The sequence below is a fragment of the Thunnus albacares genome, chromosome 1, assembly GCF_914725855.1.
Source record: "Thunnus albacares chromosome 1, fThuAlb1.1, whole genome shotgun sequence".
In the NCBI taxonomy this organism is placed as follows: domain Eukaryota; kingdom Metazoa; phylum Chordata; class Actinopteri; order Scombriformes; family Scombridae; genus Thunnus; species Thunnus albacares.
The window spans coordinates 37,853,038-37,877,013 of NC_058106.1; the positions used below are offsets into that span (position 1 = coordinate 37,853,038).

General features: G+C 37.5%; 2 protein-coding genes across 2 annotated transcripts in view; both read right to left on the minus strand.

Annotated features, from left to right (window-relative positions):
* Positions 1–18,168, minus strand: part of LOC122987643 (interferon-induced very large GTPase 1-like) — a 41,686-nt gene extending 23,518 nt beyond the window's left edge. The window contains 2 exon segments of the mRNA XM_044359634.1: positions 17,911–18,007; positions 18,159–18,168. The gene's annotated coding sequence lies outside the window, so the exon portion shown is untranslated.
* Positions 3,149–23,976, minus strand: part of LOC122986658 (interferon-induced very large GTPase 1-like) — a 75,482-nt gene continuing 54,654 nt past the window's right edge. Inside the window, exons 13-15 of the mRNA XM_044357952.1 lie at positions 11,406–11,480; positions 10,080–10,154; positions 3,149–7,586 (exon numbers count right to left, since the gene is read on the minus strand). Of these exons, the coding sequence (XP_044213887.1) occupies positions 3,322–7,586; positions 10,080–10,154; positions 11,406–11,480 (4,415 nt within the window). The 3' untranslated portion in view covers positions 3,149–3,321. The remainder of the gene's footprint in view (positions 7,587–10,079; positions 10,155–11,405; positions 11,481–23,976) is intronic.

The window sequence follows — 23,976 nt, forward strand, 5'->3', positions numbered from 1 at the left end:
AATTCAACACACACGTCAAGTCAACAATAAGTCAGGTTTATATTCATTTATTTCCTTACATATATATATATGTATATATATATATATATATATATATATATATATATATATATATATATATATATATATATATATATATATATATATATATATATATATATATATATATATATATATATATATATATTACTTTTACACAATTTAATGAAATGAGAATGTAATGAGATTGAACACGTTAGTCAATAAGTGACAGAGACTGGCAGGCAGAGAGGTGAAGGAGTCAGTTAAACTGTCCGTCAGATTATTTGTCATGTTTTCATCTTGTTGGATCAAACACAGACAGGAGTTATTAATATATGAATAAGACTGTGCAGTTTCTGATTTCAGACACTCTTAATTTTCCATTTAGAAAGCTGCAATAGAGTGTAGACTCCACACAAGGTGGACTTGACTCTTGTGCCCTCAAGTGGTAGAAGACTGAACTTATCACTACTTCACTACTTCTCTCTTGTTCTCAATATTTGCTCTTTGAACTGTGATTCAGTGTTTCACTGTGTATTCATACAACAGATAGACTTTAATCCTCTTCAGATTTCATGACGAACTTACTCCAGTGCCAAATGAACAGCATCTACTGGTGTCTAGTGGTTCTATTTGTTAAAGGACCAGCTCACCCAAAACTGCAGAAAAACATTTTCTGAGTAACCTCTTGTGATATGTGTAGTCATGGAGATAGTTTTGGTTTTATTAGTCCAGTGTTTGAGATGTCTGTCACCACACCAGTTCAATGGAGTTTCATTTGTGGTTCTCACAGCACTGAAAAGTTACATTAAATTAAAATCAACAGCAGTGTGTTTTTCTAGAAAGTGTGACTGTTACTGTGGAGAATCCACAGAAAATACTGTAAAAAGATGTCAGATTAGTTTAGTAGAAAGTCTTTCCACTCAGAATTGTTGAGAATGTGTCCTGTGGATTGTCCAGAGTAAGTGGGGACATTGTTTTTAGAAAGACGTGATACTGTTGAAGTCTTTTAAATGTCACTTTTTAATGTTCTCCATTGTATTGGGATGGTGGCAGAAAACTCAGAGACAGATATCTCAAAAACTGTGAAGATAAAACCAAAAATAGAGAATAATCCTCAAAATACCTGTAAACCTCTCTGTTCATCATATTTTATAACATTGGGTCATAATTTATACAATTTGAATCTAAACATGTTCAGAGTCTGTAGTGTTGATTAATAATTGATAACTGCTGTTGATAGACACTGTTGTCCCATAATGCAATGCACAATGGAAATAAAGGAACTACTGACAGCTGGTAAAGAGTGACACCATTGTTGTCAGTAGTGCAGTGGCTTTGATTACAGCTTTAAAAACATAAAACTAAAGTAAAACATTTGTAGAAGAAAACTTTATACCTAATATTTGTGAACTTATCAAATTTGAAAGTGGTAATATTGCTTTATGCATTAATTTGATTATTACAAAAGATATTTAGCCACATGATCTTTGTGCATACAGTATATTATCACCATCACTTATCATTATACACATAACTATACTGTATGTCAACCTGTAAAAATGAAGAAAAAAACACTGACAAAGCAAAACTTGTTTGTATCTTGTTTAATTCATTGTGTCAGAAGTTGAACATGATCAACAGAGCAGAAGATGCCACATTATTCCCACAGTTGGCTTGTTTAGACAATATTTAAACATGAGCTAAAAGGTCAGTTACAACAACATAAAGACTCTTATTCACGGACTTTTATCAAACACACATCAAAAGATCAAATGTTTTACATGTTCCTATTAGAAATGAAACTGTAAAAATATTAAAGAATAGTGATGACATGTTAGAAAACATCTGTTTCACATGGCCTTTGCTCTTCATCATCATCATCATCAACATCAGCATCATTATCTTTAGCTCATGTCATTATGTACATAGTTGTGTTACAAGATGAATAAAACAAAAACTTTTGTACTCATTAAAAAGTAAAATGCAAAAATAAAAGAATACAAAAAATAATGTTTTTAAAAGATAACAAAACTGTTTTCTAGTCTAGTTCAACACATAATATCTAAAAGAAAAAAGTTACATTAACAACACATGAAAGGACGTCTCAGTATTTGTTCATGAATCAAAAAGTAATTTGCATCAACATGCAAACATTTGAACTGATGACAATTTATTTACTTTAATCTCCAAGAAAACATTAATAACTATTTTATTTTAACATGTTGTGTTTTACAAGTAATGCTAAAGAATAAAACTGTAAGAAATGTAAAAAGCAGTAAAACATGTTACAAAACAGCATCTCATTAGATGACCTTTCAACTACATAGACCTTCATCATCATCATCATCACATTGTATTTAAGATAATAAAATAAAGAAGAAAAAAAGGTAAATATTTAAAAGTCTGAGTGATTGTTTCTGTGCACCAAAAGTCAGTTGTATCAATATTTGTTATTGATTGACTGGTAGTAACCATTAGAAAGCCAACTGAAAACACTGAATGAACCATGCTGACATCTTCATCATCTTCATCATCGTCATCATTATCTTGCACACTGGTTACTATTCACATAGTCATATATCAATATGAAGAAAGAAGAAAAAAAAAGAACAAAAACAAAAAAACTAATATTATAAATCATGACCTTTTTTTCATGTGGTCTTTGTAGAACATTATAATTGTCATCATCAGCATCATAATTGTGTATTTACATGTATGCAAATAAAACTTGAAAAAAGAAAAAAACTAAACATTTGTAATGATCACAAACCAAAATATAAAGATAAAACCATAAAACATCATCTCTTTTTTACATGATCTTTGTTGTACGTCATCATTTTCTTTATCATTATCATGAACACCAGTCATTAATCATGAGAGAAGAAAACAAAACATCTGTAATCTCCAAAAAATAAAAACACAAAATAATAAGTAAAAGAAATATTATAGAAAAAGTTGAACAGTCTAACAACTATTTCCAGCTTTTCAACTTCTCAACAACTTGTTCAACTCATCATTTGTTCATCATGTTCACCAGACCAAAGGATGCCACAGTATTCACTGTCAGCAGCTGCTTTAGTCTGTTTGAAAGTCATTTACATTAAAAACAAAACAATATACATTAAAACAGTATTGATATATTTTGAATTTAACTAATTGAATTTGACTGATCTGATCTGCTGAAAGCTCTCATGTGTTTAGTCCTCGTGTCCTTTTGCTCCTCTCCGTGTTCATTTTTGTTAGAAAAAAACTTGCATGTTTAAAATGTGGTTTTGTTTAAAGACATTTGTACGTTGTTCACTTTATGTTGAAGGCATCTTTTAACCCCTTCAGTGCTTGTTCCTTTGTGATTCTCCTCCAGGCCTCTGGAACATCAGCTGGCTTGGCCTTATATTCTTGAGCAAATCTGTCATTGTATTTTACCAGTACAAACTTCCAGTAGTCAGATGCCTCCATGCTGGGATCTGGAGGAATGTGCCAGTCTGGATAGTACTTGGTGTAGTCTTTGTATGGATGCCACTCTCCTTTAGTATCTCTGTTTCTGAATGTACATTCACTTTGTATATCAGTTGTACACAGTGTTGCAACCAGCTTATCACTGCCATCATAACTGTATCTAACAAGACCTTGTGGCCGATGAACAGCTGCATGATGCTGCTCGTGTCCTTTGCCTCCAGCCTCACAGGGAACTTCACAAAATGGACATTGTTTTCCACAACCAAACACTCGCTTGAAAAGCTCCTCCTGTGGTTTGATTGGAAGTTTGTTCAGAGTCTCAGTGATGTTTTCAGACTTTGAGAATTCCTCCTGAAGCTGTTCTTTCAAGTCTTCTATTGACATTTTGAGGCTGTTGATGAATGGATGACATGTGCTTTGAATTTTGAACAAGGTTCTTTTTTCATTCTCCACTGAAATTGAGATGTCTTTAATCAAATTCTTCCGCATGTTGCTGATGAGCTCTGTGATGCTTTCATTGTTGTCTGGCAGTTGAGCACCACCTGGTCCTTTTGTGGCCTGCTCTAAGGCTTTTGTGATCTTGTCAACTATCACCTTCAGATTCTCTTGTTTCAGTTTGCACAAAGTTTTGTTCTTTGACATTTGTTGCTGGATGTGCTGAAATATCCAATCTTTAACATATATTTCATAGTTACAAATGTACTTGACAAAACGGTCAAAGTCGTCCTTTTGCAGCAACTCTTCCTGAATGTTGTACTGGAAAGAGGAGCGGGAACTGAACTCTGCTGAATGACAATTTATCAAAATTTCATCCACAATGTTTATTCCCAGAGATCTGTTGATGTACTCTTCCACAGCAGGTTTGATACAAAACTGGACAAAAGTCTTTGCTTTGCGCTGACAATCATCTCTCTGTTTGTATAAGTCAAGAAAATCTAACAAGTACTGAGTCTTGTACTTCTGCAGCTGAATTTCAAGATCATTATCTGACAAGAATAAAACTTCTTGTCCAGACACATTTCTAGTCACATCGGTCCACATCTTTTCAAACTCATGTGTCAGCTGTTCATCAGACAGTTTGGAGTTTTTACAGGCACTCAGGAGCTTCATGACCTCGCCTTCAATCTTACCTCTGCATTTAGTCTGAATGTCCTCAACTTTTTTTTTACTTTTTTTCAGCTCAAGGACACAATCCAATTCATTCTTCACTGAATTACTGATTTCCTTTGCGAGACGACTGATGCTGTTGAAAAAGTCACTTTTGTATTTTTCTATCAGATTTACGTTCTGGTCTTTCTTTTTGTAGTAGTTTGTAAGTTTCTCCTCAATTTTTCTTTCTTCAGATTTTATTTTTTCTGACACCTCTGATTTTTTTGATTCAACCAAAATGCTCCAAGTTCGAATATCAGATTCATTGTCAGAATTTAAGATTTCCATCTCTGCTTCTTTTTGCCAGGAGAGGATTTCTTCTCCGAACTCCCCTTCCCATTGACTGAACTCTTTGCAAAGGTTGTTGTAGGCCTGAGCCACAAGAGTGTTTCTGAAACTAAAGATGAAGTTCTCATATTTCACTGCTTTCCAGAGACTTCTGATCCATTCTAGAAACTCTGGGATCTGTGAGACGTCATTGCTTTGGTCTGTTTTCACTGTTGCCAAAAGATTTTTCTTGAAATCTGCTACAGCTTCACTGTAACCTGTGTTCACTGCTGCCATCGGAGGGGTTCCTTGCCAGAGTCCTGGGATGTTCCAGTGGTTTTTGTCCATGTCATAGTCCAGCACATCTGTGAATGCTGTAATAGAAGTCTTCTTTTCCATTTCAGCTGCAATTTTTGTCATTTTATTGAGCTGGTCCCAGAGCTTCTTTCTATCTGTTACGGTATTTTCATGAGCTGAAACTCCAGAAACATTTTGATGCACGAAATGACAAACTGGCTTTTTACCAATTTCCTTCATTCTCAAGAAGGCGTGAACTGCAATTTGCAGGATGTCTTTCATTTCTGTTGAGTTCTCCATTGCGAGGTTGATAATGGTGACATCACTTAAACCAATCACAAAGGTTGCCAGCTGGTTGTCATGCTCATAACTTTCATCTAGTTCTGCCAAATCAGGAGATTTTAGACCCTCTGTGTCAATGAGAACTATAAATTCATAATTCAACTCATGTTTCATGTCCTCTCCAACTTTGAGGAAAAGCATATAAGCTCCTCTTGTGCATCTGCCGCTGCTGACAGGAAACTGCACACCAAACATGGTGTTGAGGAGTGTTGACTTCCCTGTACTTTGAACACCAAGCACACTCAGTACTAACAGTCTGCTCTTCCCTCCAACCTTCTTGTGAAGCTCCATCAGCACATCTGTCACCCATCTCTCTGGGATGTTGGAAGCATCTCCATCCAAGAGCTCTAAAGGATATCCATCCAACAGCATTTCAGCTGCCAAACCAGGGAGACGAGATATTTCATCAGCAGTGTTTCTTGAGCCAGAAATTGAGAACTCATAGATGAGTCCCATCTCTCTCATGTAACGCTCTACCCCTAAAGAACTCTCCATCAAAGCCTGTTGTGACTCTGCAGTGAGATTTTTATCTTTCTTCTTGCATTGCTCTTTGAATTCCTTGCGCAGCTCAGACAGTTTCCTCCGTGAATGTGTGTTAAACTTGAGTTTCATCCACTTAAGAAAAAAATCTCTTTCTTCTTTGTCACTTGTGGATAAGGTTTTAATAAAACTCTCCATGCCTTTGGATGGTTTTTGTTTGCTTTGTTCCTCCCTAATTTTTTGTTTTTCTTCCTGTAGCTGGGATTTATATTCTTCAAGGCCTGAGTCACCAGATTTCAATTTACACTCCTTCATCTCTAACTCCGTTAATATTTTCCAGTTATCTCCCTGAAAAGGAAGCTGTTCTTTCTTGTAGTCTGGTATACTTCGCCCCTTAATGTCGACCATGATCATCTCAGCTGCTTTCTTTTGTTTTTCACTTGAGTTTTCATCCACAGATAGACCAAATTCAACAGCTATTTCAACCATATTGACAATGTTCATTGTGGGTGTTTCTTCTGGCAGTGAGGTCTTGATGGCTGCACAAAGTTTCTTTAAGAACTCTGCAACATTTACCTTTGAGTCTTTGATTTTCACACTGCTGTTTGGTAGCTCTAACTCTTTCAGTGTTGTCTGGACAGACATCATGTCCTCTCTAGAGTTGTCCTTGCGATTAACAATCAAGAAGAGTTTGGATTTCACATCTTGAAGAGAAGTCAGAATCTTGTGCTCATTTTCTTCAACTTTGTCCAGGAACACAAAGGTAGCAGTTGACACTTGATAAAGAAAATTGAATTGTGCGAGTGACTCACAAATGTCTCCTCTCAAATTGGCAAAGGCAACTGGTTCTGGAAATATGTCAAGATTTTCTTTGCCACAGGGAAGGTACCAGCAAACCTCGACCAAACCATTGGCAATTTCTCTTTTAAGTTCTCCTCCTTCCATATCTCTGTGTATGAAGATGTTGTGATTCTGTTGACCGCTGCTGAGAACATGATTCAAAACCTGTGACTTGGACAAACTACAGTTTTTCAGCCTCACAAAGGTAAAGAATGGTATATTTGCTTGGACAATATTGTCTTCAACAAATCCTTTTGATTCAGACAAATCATGTGGACGCCACTCTTTGACGATGTCTCTCAGAGCCCACAGCATCAGGGAACACTGACTGTTATCACCATGAGGCAACAGCAGTGGGACAGAAAACTGGCACATTGACATCTTGAGGGCCATTTCCTGTTGCAAGAAGCTGTCAGCACAAAGAAAGAGTGCGACTATGAGGTCGAGAGGGTTAACCTTGTTGTCTGCAGAGTCATCTGCAGTGACCAGGTCAAAGTCAAATGGATCACTGTTTTCGTCCTCCTCATCATCATTGTTTGATAATTGTGTGCAGTTTCTGCATTCTGTGTTGATTTGAAAGAGTTTCCTGAGAAAGCACCATGGTATTTTCTCCAGTGATTCAACAGTTTCATCATAAATCCTGTTTTTGTTGATTTCCAGAAGAGACTGAAGAGTGAGCTTGTTGGGATAAAATTTCTTCAGTCCAAGTTTGGAGAGAAAGTTGAAAAAGACTATGAGGGAGAAAAAAAAGATCACTTGTAAAAACAAGAAAAATTAACAGAAAAATGAGTAACCCTCTATGACTTAGCATGTTATATAACATTAATTTTATTTCTATGCCATTTTTAAATGTGTTTTCAGTATTGTATTGGCATCTATGGAGGACCTGATTTGATTCAGTTCTGCATTGTGATTAGTTTGTGGAAAACAGGCCCAAGATTGTGTTTTTTGTGAAATATCTTGTTTTCTGAATCATTGATGTCTTTAATTAACGTGTGTTATGAAATGCAGTTGTGTTTCTGGTTTGTAACTGTGTTTTGTTCAATGTTGCTCTTCAGGGTTTATTCTTATTACAGTACAGAAAATCAGTTGCATTGGCCTGTGTCAATTTAATGTAAAATTATTGTTCTTTAGAAAACCTCTTTCTTTCTTTTTCTTTCTTTCTGTATTCTCTACCATGTTTTCAAAATACACTTACACAACACGTAGTTCCAACCAAGCAATCTGATTGGTCAACTAGACATTTAGAACATGCTCAAATCAGCATAACAGCAACACCTAGCCATGCTCAAATGAAAAAAGCCTCATCACTAAAAATATTACTCCGCCATTCATTAGAACTACAGACCGTGACGTCGCGCTAACAACAACAGTCACTTCTGGGTAGACGACTGGTGGTTGATTTGACTTGCTGAGATATGTGAACTTGGCAAACTTGTTTTTTTCTGTTGTCATTTTCAGCCGAAACTGTAACGTTTAAAGATATTTAGTTAAACATGATGGTCTGACATATGTAACAGTGTTGCTTTGCTAGTGTCTTTGGTTTGTTTTGTTTTGTGAGGGGATCTGCGGTGAAAACCCGGAGCAGACTTTTGAATTGTTTTTCTTTTATGTTTGTGAAACCGGATTGAACTGAACTGATTAGGGCTTGTGGGGAAAACAAAACGGACCCTTTACTGAGAGGATTGAACTCTGAGACTGTGGGACGAGTTACAGACACACACCAATGTCGCTTTGCTTGCTTGATTTAATCATCTATTGAACACTGAACTGAGTTGTACTGGTTTTTGATGATGTGTTTTTCATTGCTACTTGCTATTTATTATTTATTTATTTATATTTATTGTATTTATTGTTTTGTGTGGTTTGACTGAGCTATTTCCAACTATTTTCTATGAAGTAACAAACCCGTTACAACACACACACACACAGTCATGTCGATGAGGCCCTCTGACACGGCTAAGTCATCCAAAAAACTGAGGAATTCAATACTAACATACTATCGTCTCATACTATCCTGTGATTATTATTTGTTATGTGAAGGATTACTTCAGGCCATAGCGCTCACATATCTGTTTCACTTCTTCATGCAAACTCTCAGTGTGCTGTGTATTGAAGCACTTACTTGGATTTAAAATATAGTGCAATGTTGTGTTGCATCATTACAAATTCACTGATAGATATTCATTTCAGTCAATGTATGATTATATTTTGAATAATTTCTTATTGAATGAATTGAAATTTTATTCAAACACCACATGATTGGACACTTTATGGTGACAAAATGTGCTTAAATCAAAAAAAAAAAAATCAAACAGAATCTGTAAAACATTAAAACGGAGCTCATAAGGCCCTACATGACCTCTACTGAGAACACTTTTTTTTCCATTCAGTGGAAAACAACTTATTTAGACTTCCAGACATTACTTAGTGTAATGATAGTGTTTGAATTTGAGTCTGATTTTATATTTAATTATTTTGAATATGAGGATGCATTGTGCATGTATGTAATTTATTCATGTATTAATTTATTTATTTGACTCTCTTTAAGCTCAAGTCTATATAAAATATTTAATTAAAAATAAACTTGTATATCTAAAAACTGATTATTACAAACAAAAATTAAGCAATTAGGCTTTTATTAATGAACACAATCTGATTATTAGTTTTTTTGTTTATTAAACTTGAATTTGAAATTGACCATCAAGAAACTAAAATCACTACAGGCTGCTATGAAACGTTTCCTTTTGTTGAGACATTTAGTCTCAAGTGTGTGTTTGTTTGAATTTATCTCAGTATTAACATCTATATCAACACCATCTTCACCTCCACCTGCTTCACTCTGAACTGATGCTGCTCCGTCTTTCTCTCTCTCTCCAATTGTTGCAGTGACTTGTGTTTATTTTTTGCAACTTTGATTTGTCTCATCACTTCATCTCCTTTTTGTTTCCTTTGAACATTTTTGTTTCATACTAATGTATCAATAATTACATTACACTGAAGATCATGGTATCATAATTCTACGATAATTACATTAATATTTTGAGGAGTTCAAACATTTATAACAGAGTTCATGTTATCATTTCTTTTCTGGTGATTTCACATAAATCCCATTGTTGAACTGCATCTATGAGTTCTCCTTCCTGGTTCAGACCTTCATAAATGTCTCTTGGTTAAAACTAAATCTACTTCAATAAATGTAGGTAATGTGAGTGGGAGTGTACCTGTAGGCTCTCGTCCATCTGTGTCCATCGTAGTCGAGGTCAGTGTTTTCTCTTCATTCCCCTGCTCTTCAGAATCTAGACACACAATTATATATCATCTTTTTGTTTGACAGAACCAGTCCATCTTAAAAAATATATAAAATGCAATCCATTAGTGCGTTAAAATACTGCACATATTTCAAATCATCACTAACTAGATACAGTTATGATCAACTTCAAATTATATTGTGAAAAAATGCTTTGTGACACATTTCAATACAAAACAGTCAAATGGTTCCAGCATACTGAGGTTCACTGACACCTGACATCAGACTGCAGGAGACTCTGGAACGGTTTCATGCATCTGTTGTATTTATACTTGATGTAGAAATCAAAAGTATTTGATACAACTGAACAACAGGTTTCTATTTACCTTTATCTCGGGTTCTGAGGAGGAGTGCAGTGAAGAGATATCTCAAAACACATTAACTGTGATAAGTTATGTAACAAGTTATGTTGAGAATGTGGGGGATAGTCAACTCCAGCATATCTGTAAATTTATTCTTAAGCAGGTGTAAACAGCCATGATTAATCATCAGTCTGTTTAATCACTGCTTCACTTCTTCATAGTTATCAGGACTTTTTTTCATTGTACTGTCAGCTACATTCATTAGAAGTGATTTTCAACTTGCTGTTGATAAACACCTTTACTACCCTGCTGAAAGGAGATAATAATGTTATCATGAGTCAAGAAGCCCTTGAGTCGAATCTCATTTTGTCAGTTGTCACTGAACTTTTTCTAGTTACAGGACAACAGCATGGTAGACTATCAAGTCTTGCAAACTCTCTCTTGTTTCAAAATTACCTAACTACAAAACTAATGTAATGGAAACAGAGATAGATCATAGGTTTTTACATCACAGATGATGATCAAAAGGCTGTAAAATACGAGTCTTAAAGGTAAAACATAATGTTTGGTATGTAGGCTGTAATGGGAGGTGAGTGTAGGGCAGCTGCTCTGCAGGTGAACTGGACTGTTCTGTAATCTGATGTGAGTACAGCTCTACTCAACAGTGTAGTGAGTAATGCAAAGGGTCTCTACCACAAAGTGAACCTAGTGAGCTAGCCTGCTGCTAACATTGGAGCTAATATTGGAGTTGAACTGTGGCCAAAGTAAATATTTTATAACAGAGTTCATGTTATCATTTCTTTTCTGGTGATTTCACATAAATCCCATTGTTGAACTGCATCTATGAGTTCTCCTTCCTGGTTCAGACCTTCATAAATGTCTCTTGGTTAAAACTAAATCTACTTCAATAAATGTAGGTAATGTGAGTGGGAGTGTACCTGTAGGCTCTCGTCCATCTGTGTCCATCGTAGTCGAGGTCAGTGTTTTCTCTTCATTCCCCTGCTCTTCAGAATCTAGACACACAATTATATATCATCTTTTTGTTTGACAGAACCAGTCCATCTTAAAAAATATATAAAATGCAATGCATTAGTGCGTCAAAATACTGCACATATTTCAAATCATCACTAACTAGATACAGTTATGATCAACTTCAAATTATATTGAAAAAAATGCTTTGTGTCACATTTCAATACAAAACAGTCAAATGGTTCCAGCATACTGAGGTTCACTGACACCTGACATCAGACTGCAGGAGACTCTGGGACTGTCTCATGCATCTGTTGTATTTATACTTGATGTAGAAATCAAAAGTATTTGATACAACTGAACAACACGTTTCTATTTACCTTTATCTCGGGTTCTGAGGAGGAGTGCAGTGAAGAGATATCTCAAAACACATTAACTGTGATAAGTTATGTAACAAGTTATGTTGAGAATGTGGGGGATAGTCAACTCCAGCATATCTGTAAATTTATTCTTCAGTAGGTGTAAACAGCCATGATTAATCATCAGTCTGTTTAATCACTGCTTCACTTCTTTGTAGTTATCAGGACTTTTTTCACATATTTCAAATCATCACTAACTAGATACAGTTATGATCAACTTCAAATTATATTGTGAAAAAATGCTTTGTGACACATTTCAATACAAAACAGTCAAATGGTTCCAGCATACTGAGGTTCACTGACACCTGACATCAGACTGCAGGAGACTCTGGGACGGTTTCATGCATCTGTTGTATTTATACTTGATGTAGAAATCAAAAGTATTTGATACAACTGAACAACAGGTTTCTATTTACCTTTATCTCGGGTTCTGAGGAGGAGTGCAGTGAAGAGATATCTCAAAACACATTAACTGTGATAAGTTATGTAACAAGTTATGTTGAGAATGTGGGGGATAGTCAACTCCAGCATATCTGTAAATTTATTCTTCAGTAGGTGTAAACAGCCATGATTAATCATCAGTCTGTTTAATCACTGCTTCACTTCTTTGTAGTTATCAGGACTTTTTTCACATATTTCAAATCATCACTAACTAGATACAGTTATGATCAACTTCAGATTATATTGTGAACAAATGCTTTCTGTCACATTACAAGTTCAATACAAAACAGTCAAATGGTTCCAGCATACTGAGGTTCACTGACACTTGACATCAGGCTGCAGGAGACTCTGGGACTGTCTCATGCATCTGTCATATTTATTCTTGATATAGAAATCAGAAGCATTTCATACACCTGAACAACAGGTTTCTGTTTATAAATTAATGGCAACTCTGCTGCCAGTTCTTTACCGTTTTTGTTGGAAAAATCTATAACAGTGTAGGCTGGCTGCTTACTAATCCACAACAGTTTGTTTTCTACGTCACATATTAAAATAAAATTCTGGGTGTTGGGTAGTTGCCAAGTTTCCCTGGAAGTAGATCCTTATGCAGTTAGCTACAATAGCTAATGCAGGGACATCATTTCTGTCATTATTTTCAGTCACACTGAGATAAACATTTGAAATATTGAATCATGAATCATAACATCTAATGATTAAAACTCTAACTTTTCAAATACTGTGCTGTGAGTCCGGCCTGTCAATCAAACATGCCATTAAAGGCGCAAGTTCCAACGAAACGAATGTGGCAGCAGTAAATAAGCCCATAATTAATTAATGACATTGCGACATCTAGTGGTGAAAGCTAGACGTCAACCTAAAGACCTTAAAATAAAAAGGTTGGAGTTGCATTTAATTTATATGGCGGCTCTTTTTTGGACTCTTTTTTGTGGCATCGCAAAAAATGTGAAAAGCAGAGTTTCAACTGAGCTAAACATCCCTGTATTAAACCGTTTTCATGTCCTAACAGTCCTATGCAGGTTTTGACCCCAGTAGTTTCTTACAATATAGTGATATTAAATTGGGTCATATTGTCATGGACCACCGCCATGTGACATGCACACAATTTCAAACCAAGATGGAACAAAAGAGAAAAGGTCTCAACTACCAAATAATTATTTATTTTTCACATAGAGGTGTTTGCTTTTGCCCACATTATTCCTAGTCAGGGGGGAAATGTGCGTCCATCTGTACTCAGGGATGACCTAACCTTGAACTAAATAACCATGAAAAACTATTATCTTCACAGGGGGGCTGGGCTCTAAGAACACAGCAATAATAATAATGTTGATAATAAAACTACTTTGAGACTGCACAGCATACAGTGCATTTTCTGCTGAATGATAGATTGTTTAAAGCTGACCTTTACCACTTGCATCATTCTATTGACACTCACCCTTGCAGCCAGACTGTGGTGTTGGTGGAGTGTCCTCTACTTCTGCACCGTGTAGATCAACAAATGAATCTTCATCACTGACGTCCTTAACAAACAAGAATAAGAATATGCATGTTCAGGTGTGTTAAATGAACCCATCCACTAATGAACTATTTTGTAATTTTATTTAAATTTATCTTCTGAAGATGTACAAGGAGCAATTTACCTCCATTGTGGGTACACTCAGTGATCCCACGCTTGGTCCAGATTATTCAAGCTGCTTCTCCCTGAAAGTAATAACAGACAAGTCTATAAGGTTTTATTACCAAAGTATTATAAATATCCCACAAAGTTTAAAATACAATGCTGCCTGCTTGACTATGGACCAAAACCAGAAAATCCTAGCACAAACCCGACCCAGAACCACTGCACACATGGACATATATGGACCATTTATACCACTGGCGGACTCGGGAAGGGGGCAGGGGGTCAACCACCCACTCCCCCCACCCCGACCCCCACCACCAACCCACCCCAGTGCCCCTGAGGACAAAAAAGTATCACAAAAGTGCCCTCTAAGATGATCCTACTGTAAAGCAAACCATATAAAATGCCCCCTAAGGTGCCCACGCAAAGGAGGAAACATACCAAAGGGTAAATCAGGATTAAGTGCCCTATAGAGTGTCTCTCTACATGTGACAATCTGGAATTAAGTGCCCTGTAAAGAACAGCCACAAGATGTAATGCAGTGTCCTATAAGTTGCCATTATAATAGGGGTGAGCTGGAGCTTCTGTACGGGTGCCCTTCTAGTTCCCATAAGTCTAACATACTCAAGTGCAGAACTGGGTGCCCTTTCAATGAAAAAAAGGTATTTAGTGCCCTGTAGGGTGCCACCAAGTGTGAGAAAACATGATGCCATGATGAGTGCCCTTTTAATGAACAATTAAAATGGTGAATGTGCCGTATAGGGTGTACTACATATGAGAAAAACATTGTGAAGTTCCTTTCCACTGAAGAACATGAGATACTGTGCTCTTTAAGACGCCCTTATGATCAAGCAAACTGGCCATTAACTGGCTGACATTATTCCATTCAGTTGATTTTGGTACAGTACTACTCAGTAGTTTGCTCAGTCACACCCCCTTTAGATTGTTCCATTGCCTTTGGGTCAGTACAGTCTGAGCTGCCAGCAACAACTGCATCAGTCCAGTGATCATTCTCCAATCTGAAGGTGATCAAGACCCAGTTTAGAAACAGATGTGGAGAAAGAAGGTTCTCAGATCTTCTGTTGTTCATTGAGAGGAACATCACAACTGACCATAACGAGGTCATTAACATTAACAAACTCATGGCCAAAAGAATTCTCCTTTGATTTCACCAATCTAGCAGCTGAAAACAGCTAATTCTCAAAATGTTAATAGTTCCATGTTTTTATTACAGATGTGTCTGAGAAATAAACATTTAAAACTTTACCCATTCAGAGATGTTTGCAAAATTAATGTTTAAAAAATCCTTTTTAATACAGAGGTGTTGTTTTCCTTAGATCCTGAATCACCCTATAAAATGTTCATTTTAATTGGAGATGTAGCTTTTTTACCAACATGCATCATCGCTCTCTGCTGAAGGGGCCCATTGGGTGTCCTTTATATTTTTTCGCCCCTGCACCTCAGACAGCCTGAGTTCACCACTGATCTCTACACTTGCTAATCTTGTACAGTGTCATGGGAGGCTGGAGTCTGTCTACCATGCAGTAACAGGAAGGGAATATGATACACGCTGCATCATGAACAGGAGGCAGGTTACACCCACACACATAAACATCCACATTCACACTCACATTAACCGGAAACACCGACAGGCCGTAGCAAATTCACTGACATGTTGGACTGTAGGAGAAAACTGGAATGGTTTTACATTATTATCCAACTCACAACAATCATTTATCCTAGTCAGCCTTTAAATATCAAGGGTTTGAAATGTATCACTGATTAGCTGTGTCCTTGCAAATACAAAACACCCATAATATTTTTTTAACAAGGCACTTTAGTAAATATGATAGAATATAATAGAATACAGTTCATGAAATTACCAATTTGTCGTGTGCAGACTTTATTGTTAATGTGTTCTTTGAGGAAAGAAAATAAGCTGCATTCAATTACCACAGCACCCAGCACCCCTCTCAACCTGTAAAAATAGGATCGCATTTTCTCTTTATGTTTTAAATTTGCCTGGTGACTCTTGTGAAGACTTAAATTGTTTTAAATCCAACAAATATATGAGAATTTCATCTAAACTGTGACCTGTCTTTCTGCTGAACTTGTGAAACATCTGCAGTATCGGACTATACATGTACTATCATCTGTATATAGCGACCGAATGAATGGACATAAATCATTGAAATCACCAAATCAACAATAATAATGTTTTCCTTAATATCTCTGATTCATGGGTATGTCATCAATTATTTGTTGCCCTGTCCAGGTCTGGTGATAAAGACACTGAGACTATGTGAATAAAAGCAGTTAAACAAATCAATATCTGACCCAGAATCCAATCCAAATCAATAACCAAAGCCAGAGCCACGTACATGACCACATATCAGACCACATACCCAACCAATAACAGACGTTTTTTTTTATTTACTTTATTCACTTTTCCTGTCCATCTTTTTTTTGTTTGTTTGTTTGTTTTTGTTTTTATTTCTTTGTTTTACTTCTTCCCTCCCCGCTCCCTCTCATTCCAATTATACATATATATCATCAATATGTATCATGATAGGCTAATTATTGTTGTTTAGAAACTAAATATCTTTATCATTATTGTTATTATTATTATTATTATTATTATTATTATTATTATTATTATTATTGTTGTTGCTATCACTACTATTGTCATTTATGCCAGATACTATGAATTACACTATTATTATTGTTGTTGCTGTTGATGTTATAATAATAATAATTATTATTATTATTATTATGTCATATTTGCAGGGCGGTGGGGGGTGGAGCCATGCGGGGCGTGGGGCGGGGGGGGGGGGGGGCGCCCGCCTCTCCCGACTCCTTGCCCTCCGGAGGTAGCTGGCTGTGGTACCTCCACCCCTACCCCTCTTATAGTAAAAAAAAATCTATGGTCACCTTCCACTGGACAAACTCTGTCCCAAAGGCTCTGAGAGTGGTCCAGCTGGACTAGGTTTGGACCGTCTCCAAAACAGACAAGCAAACAAACAAACAAATACTACAGGAGGAATACCCCTTAGCTGGTCTCAGCTGGTCTGGTCCCTGGGCTGTGGCTGTGTTGCTGGGTGGGGGCGGCTGTCGTGTGGGAGGGTGATGGTGTCCTCCTCTCCTTGGGCTCTGTGTGTTTGGCTCCACCCCCCATATCCATATTAATTTAATTTAATTGATATAAACTCAAATAGATATAAATTGATATAAATTAATATAAATATCTAATTATTTAACCCATTTTGTATTGTTATTGTGGCTGCCTCTGCCGCTACCGCCGCCACAGTATACTATCAAACAAGACTATTATCATTATTACATTATATTGTTGTATTGTTATTATTATCATTATTATTATAATAATTATTGACGCTCTCACTTTTTCTTTCTCCCCCTCCCTTTCTCCCCTCCTCTCTCTCTCTCTTCTTTTCTCACTTTCATTCACTCACCCCCCCCCTCCCTTTTCCCACAATCAATCCATATTGCTTAGTTGTTTTCTACATTTACTATCTTTTTCATTGTAATATGATGTTGTCATTGCTGTTGTTTGTCATTGTTTTTGAAGCTTGAAGCTAACCCTAAACCTAAAAAGCCTTCTTTAAGTGTGTTTTATTTGGATCTAGACTGTTCTGTCTAAAAAAGAAAATAGAGAGAAGGAAAAAAATCAATATCTGATCATCTGAGAAAGAATTGGGATCGATAATAGTGATCCAAAGTAAAATCAGGTTTGTCAATAAAAATACTGAAAACAGTTTCAGAAAAACATTTTCTCTGTGCATGATTCAGCAAATGCTAGGCTGAGGTTGTCACAACATGCCAAGGTTGAACAGGAGGAGCCCTCCGTATCACATTAATGATGATTAATAATCTATTGTACAAATAGCTGTGCATTGTTCAACTTGTTTTTCAGGCACATAACAGAAAAAACACTGACAAAATAAAAGTATAACCTACCTTTGTAGAAGAGATTCTCCCATGTTAAAAATACATTCTTCTATCCAGGAGTTGGTTTCAGTCATGCAGTCTTCAGTTGTTAAGGCGTCTATCTGTCCTGCGGATGGAGTGCAGCATCTCCCTGCATGTGCCAAGGTGGTCCTGCATCACAGCCCTTTTATTCTGTTGTGAAGCTACTTTCACTTTCGGTTTGCACATAATGATCATCTGGTTTCTCGGAAACAGAACGTCCATTTACAGTAAATCACCTGATAAAACTTAAAGCCTTCTTAGTAGACAAAGTTGTTTTCCCTGCTGTGTTGCAGAATTAAGAAAATTTAGGAAAACCATGTAGAGACCATGAGAATCACAATCATCTCAATTTCTCCATAAAATTAAGGAATTTAAAGTATCAAGGTAAAATAAATTCAGGGTTACATTTTGTTTTATTTGCCTTATATGTTGACATAAACCTCCAGTAACTACTAACGGTATGCCCAAATACAAATACGTTATTTGGCAAAGCACAAATAGTGGATGTTTTTACAAATATTTGTTTCATACAAATATTTTAAAAATCATTTGTTTTCAGGGAGAAAAAAAAGACATGTCAAATACCAGCGCACAGGTTGATTAGATCGCTATCTCAGTCTCTCTCCTCTGCTCCCTGTTACATCTATCAGCAGGTCTCAACGAAGGGAGTCACATCCACCTGCTACATGACGCACATTTCCTTATTTGGACATCACTCCCAGAGATGGGGGTGTTCCCCAGAGATAAAGCTGAACTACTGACACACGCAAAGTGCTCCCAAGGGACTCTCCATAACTCATTGTTCCACGTCTCCTTTCCCCAAAGTTAGGTTGTAAAAAATAGAAAATAAATGAAAAGTGCAAAGCAATAATCGCCTTTGAAGTTCCTCCCTACATGTTACATGCTGTGCTGTCTCTGTGTTATGGGTGTATAAATAGGTAGAGGTCTGTCTGCAATGAGGCGATGAGTAAAGTTTTAGATCAGTAGTCAGCGCAGTCGTCTATGATCTGGGAGACTCCAGTTCAACACTCGGTGTGGGGACCTCCTTCATAAGGTAGTTTATTCATGAACATTTATTGTAACACTTTAATTTTCTAAAATTAATTAATTTTGCTGCCTCAACAAATACAAATACTAATACTGGGCCCTCTGGACATCCCCAGTAACTACAACAACTTTTTGGTGATGATGTTGGGTGGGTGTAATTTGTAACAACTTATTGAGCCAGTTATCAGCGATCTTGCTAGCTCAATATTAGCTCGTAGCTAATGCTCGTGGTGCAGCTGGTAGCAGCAGCGAGTAATTAATTTTGTTTTGTGTCAATGTATATTTTCTGCAACTTCTGCTGTGAGAGTTGGCTGTGGAGAATGCCACTGTGTTTGTTACCAGGCCAGAATAAATTTAGATCAGAGCCAAAAAGTGACAGTGTGCGTATTGTCCTTAACACAAAGCGAGAGAGAGAGTACACCACTGCTACACACAGATACACCCATTGTCTTTCCCAACCCAATCACCAGAACAAAACGTTGCCATTGTACGTTTCTGCAAAACCACAGATACATTGAATGTCTTCGTTTCAATGTTGGCCATTATCTGTTGAACAATGATGTTTTATGATGTGACAACACAGTGGTAAAGGTCTGGTTAGATTAGACACAAAAACCACTTGGTTAGGGTTAGGGAAAGATCATGCTTTGGTTTAAAATAAAAAAACTAAATAAATAAAAACGGCTGCAAATGTCCCGACATCTCACTAAAAACACCTAGTTTTGTCAGTTGAAACGGGCAGCAGGCATCGGTTTTGAGGTGGTCTTGAAACGTGCTCTCTGCTGATTTCCAACTTTCTGCCAACAAACTTCCTAACCATCCACCGACCCCTCATCCTCCTCATAAGAAAGTCGGGTCATATAGATCTCATGTGAATAAGTCACTTTAGAAATGTTGATATGACATGTATTCTGGAAATGTTAAAATGTTAATAGAATACGTATTGTTGAAATGTTAATATCCTACGTATTATGTGTTGAAACGTATATATATAACATATCTGTGGCTTGCAGAAATATACAATGCCAACGTTTTATTCTGGCGACCAGGCTGGTCTTTCCATTGTAACTGTGCCGCAGGAAGCTCTGCTTTTCCCGTGAGCCAGTTTACTGAAGGAGGTAACCAGCTTTCCGTGCACGTGTATTTTCCCCTTGCCAAGTTTGAAGATCCTCCCCTCGCAGAACGAGCTGTGACTTTTCCCTGTGTTCAGCCGAGCATAATTACTGGATCTGAAGAGGAGACCGCTGTTGCAACGCAGCGCTCTCCTATTTGCCTTCTTGAAGAAAAGGATTTCTTCAAGAAGACACGGATAACTTCTGTGCCCCACTGCCTTCCGACTGAGTCGACTCTCCTGTGTTTTCTCGCTGCCCACCGAGAAACCAGCTGCTGTTAACCCTCAAGGAAACAAGGAACGGCACTGCCAGGACCCACGCATCGGAGGACCCGAGCTGGACCCCACTGATGGACACATATCTGATCACCTTCTGAAGCGACCTAAGTAAGAGGCTTACGTCTAGGCAGAGACAGTGTTGCATTGTGTGTTTTGTTAGCTTTATAGCTTGTTAAGCTTTATTGCTACAGTTGTTGTGAACTGACAGAACAGCGAGTCCTTCCTTCTGCTAAGCTCCAAGGAGCATTGATGTTTGCTGCTTGTTTAGTTGTGTTCACAACGCTTAGCTAATTTGTGTTGTCCCTGCTGTTATATTGTGCCACTGCAAGCGAGACAGCAGGTTGGTTTGTTGGTCCAAAGTCCAGACAACATGTGTTACAGACTACCATCCATACGCGCGCTTTTCTGTGTGACAAAGCAACTACTGCTCTTTCCCCACGGTCGTGGGACTCCACCATGAGCTGGCGTTTCTTTCTCTTTTCTCTCTCTTGTTCCTAACCCTGTTTACATGCACATAAACACTCACGCCCCTTTGCACATCTGGTGGGCAGATAACGTGGGACACAGTGGCGCTCTGCTGATAGCACACACAGCAAATTGGGTGATTGCAGAGTTGCCGACCTCCGGCTGGTGCCATCGTGCAACTAGAGACCTGTGCTGAGTAGGCGCCACCATCTTAGCCACTGACTCTAACCAAAACACTGTGGTCACATCCGCCATTTGATTCTCCCATGACATGACTTCCTCCTATAATCACGTACACCATCTTGTCTCTCGCGTGACGTCCTCATCCCAGATTACGTCCGCCATCTTGTCACCCACACACACACTCACTCACATACACAAAAACACACACACTGCATGTGTGTTTAACCGTGTACAGCTGTTGTTTTATGTATGTTTTGCTCCGGTAGCACTAGTTGTACAGTAATTTGATCACTAAAGCATTTGTTAATTGCATTTATTCTTCCTGAGGTTAATAAATTTTATTGTACATTTAAAGAGAAGTCTGTTGTGATTATTGTGTTTACTTGTTGTGATAAGAGGCTGGTTGAGAGAGTCAGAGCTCGGATTCAAACCTTCTCCATTGGTCCTGGTTTCCGGGTGGTGCCCCGTTATTAATTTGTATTCACAAATTTATTGATTTAATAATTAATAACTACCTTTGATGATTATTAATTATTGCTAATAATCAAACATGCTCCTCCCAGCCCTGACAAAGGCATCTGGACTAAATGTAAAAGCAACATAAGGCAATATAAAAACATTAAATAGAAATGAAAGTGTCAAATTTAAAAACAAAAATAAGTTTAAATAGAATAAGACCAGAGAAACAGGAGAATAAAAATTATAGTGCAGTCTAAGATATTAATCAAAAGCCTCAAATTTGATTTAATAAAAAACATCAGCAAACAGAAGTCTTCAGCCTTTTTTTTTTTTAATAAGTTTATTTTGCGGAAGACTACAACACAAATCGAAGAAAATTCCACCTGGATTTATTCAAAATTTTAAAATAAAGCGCTGTTTAGACATGAATGACTTTTTAAATTACTAAGACAAAATTGAATTGACTAATTAATATAAGCCACTGTAGAGATGCCTTCCATTATTCATGTTTTTCTACCTTCAGATTTATGTTCATACTTTACCTACATGGATCTGGTTGCCCTGCTTCAGGCATCAGTTCAGAATTGCCTCCAGAAAGACTGTTGTTAGTGACTCATATCTAAACCCAAACTTTTTTTTTTTTTACAGTTTTCAGCGGTGATCCAGAATGAAAATCTACAGAATTTAGCAGAATGTTTTTTGCTTGTCATGTGATAGACAATATTCATTTAAGATAAGAAAGACTGTTTTTGAGCAAAAATAAGCATACACAATGCATTAAACAACCTAAATTTACCTCAAGCAAGCTGAAAGAAATATTTAGTAGATTTTGGTAGAACCTTTGAATTTCAGATTTTATTTCATCACAAACAGTTCAAAACAAAACATGAACATTTGTTGGAAAAGTCGACCAGCATAAAATGCAGGAAACATGGCCACTAAATGTTCAATGTGGAGCAGAGAGAGCAAAAATGAATTTATATAATATAATTAATTAATCAACTCCCATTAACACTTCAACAGATACTCAAACAAATACATGAATAAATAACTGGTAAGGTGCTTGACCTCAGCTTCACCAAATATCTTTTGAGAACCTTTAAAAACGGCACAGAAAACTTTCTTTGATACTCTAAAATAATGCATCTGCGTAAAATTTAAAACTCTTTGGATAGTCATAATATCCACATATCCAAATTGTCCAACAAAATTAATTTTGTCAAGTAAGTGAACAAATCAACAGTACAGTAACGGAATAAATGACTCAGTGAGTGATATGACTGAGTTAACGGGTTTTGACTCACTCGTGGTGGAGATTAGTCTTGGGGTCTGCATGCAATCAGCATCATCATAATGTTGTTTTCAGTCAGGCTCCTTCTGTTCTGTGTCAGCAGCATCGTGTAGTAGGGGAAAAGTCTCTCTACATCCACTGAGGTAGTAGGGAGGTGGAGGAACAAAGCGGCTATCAAGGCTAGAGTGTCCTCCCTGGAGGCCCAACACTGCACAGGACTGATCTCCACAGTGTCACTCTTGTTCATGCGAATGTAGTGGTGCCATTCCTCAGCTGACAGTTGGATTAGGGCAGGTATGGCCTGAACATAATCATCCATGTTCTTTCTAAGCCCAGTCGCCTTTGCTGGCTCAAACACTGGAAGGGATTTGAAAAGCTCCATGCAGGAATGCCTTTCCATCACAGCCTGCAGCTTTGCAGAACATTCAGCCATGGTCCGCTGGAAAAGCTGAGAGCAGGCAACCTTCTCCCCTTCATCCAGCACCCTCAGCTGCTCTCTAGTCTCAGGACACCAGTCTTCAGCACCTGCAGTGCTTCTGTACTCAAACAACATATACAGGTCATCCAACTCTCCATGGATGATGGCAGAGGACAGTCTGAATGTGTCTTGCAGTTTGGTGAGGGTGGCCAAGATCTCAGTGGTGTGTTCAACAATGAAGATAGCCTGGGCTTTTAACACGTGTATTTTTTTTCCGCTAGGAGTGCTATTAGGTCCCAAACAACCTTGGAAGACAGTAGTAAGGTGGATATAAAGTCATATAAAATGTCAAGGTTCTCCTTCAGGAATCGCACAGCATCAATCCAGGAGCCCCATCTAGTCAGGACAGCAAACACTGGCATGACAGGAGCCAAGCCTAGAGCCTGCATGTAGGCCTGCAGCTCCAGGCGACGCTGGGGGGCCTTACAAAACACCCTCTTCACAAGGCTACACACTCGATTAAGGTCCTCAAAGGTGTCAAGAAAGACCTCGAGCACCAAGTTGAGCAGATGTGCCAGGCATGTGATGTTTGGCGTTGGGAAAGAGGCCTTGAAGAACTGTGTTGAAGGCTTTCTCCATGTAGCTTGTTGAATCTGTGACAAAAGTCCAGACATCGCTGAAGTTGATGTTGTAAGTGTGAAGGCAAGCGATGACTGCCTGAGACACAGTGGTGAAGTTAACTCTCTCAAGGAGAACACGATCTGCAGCTAGAGGAAGTCTGTCCACAGACTGCAGAAGAAT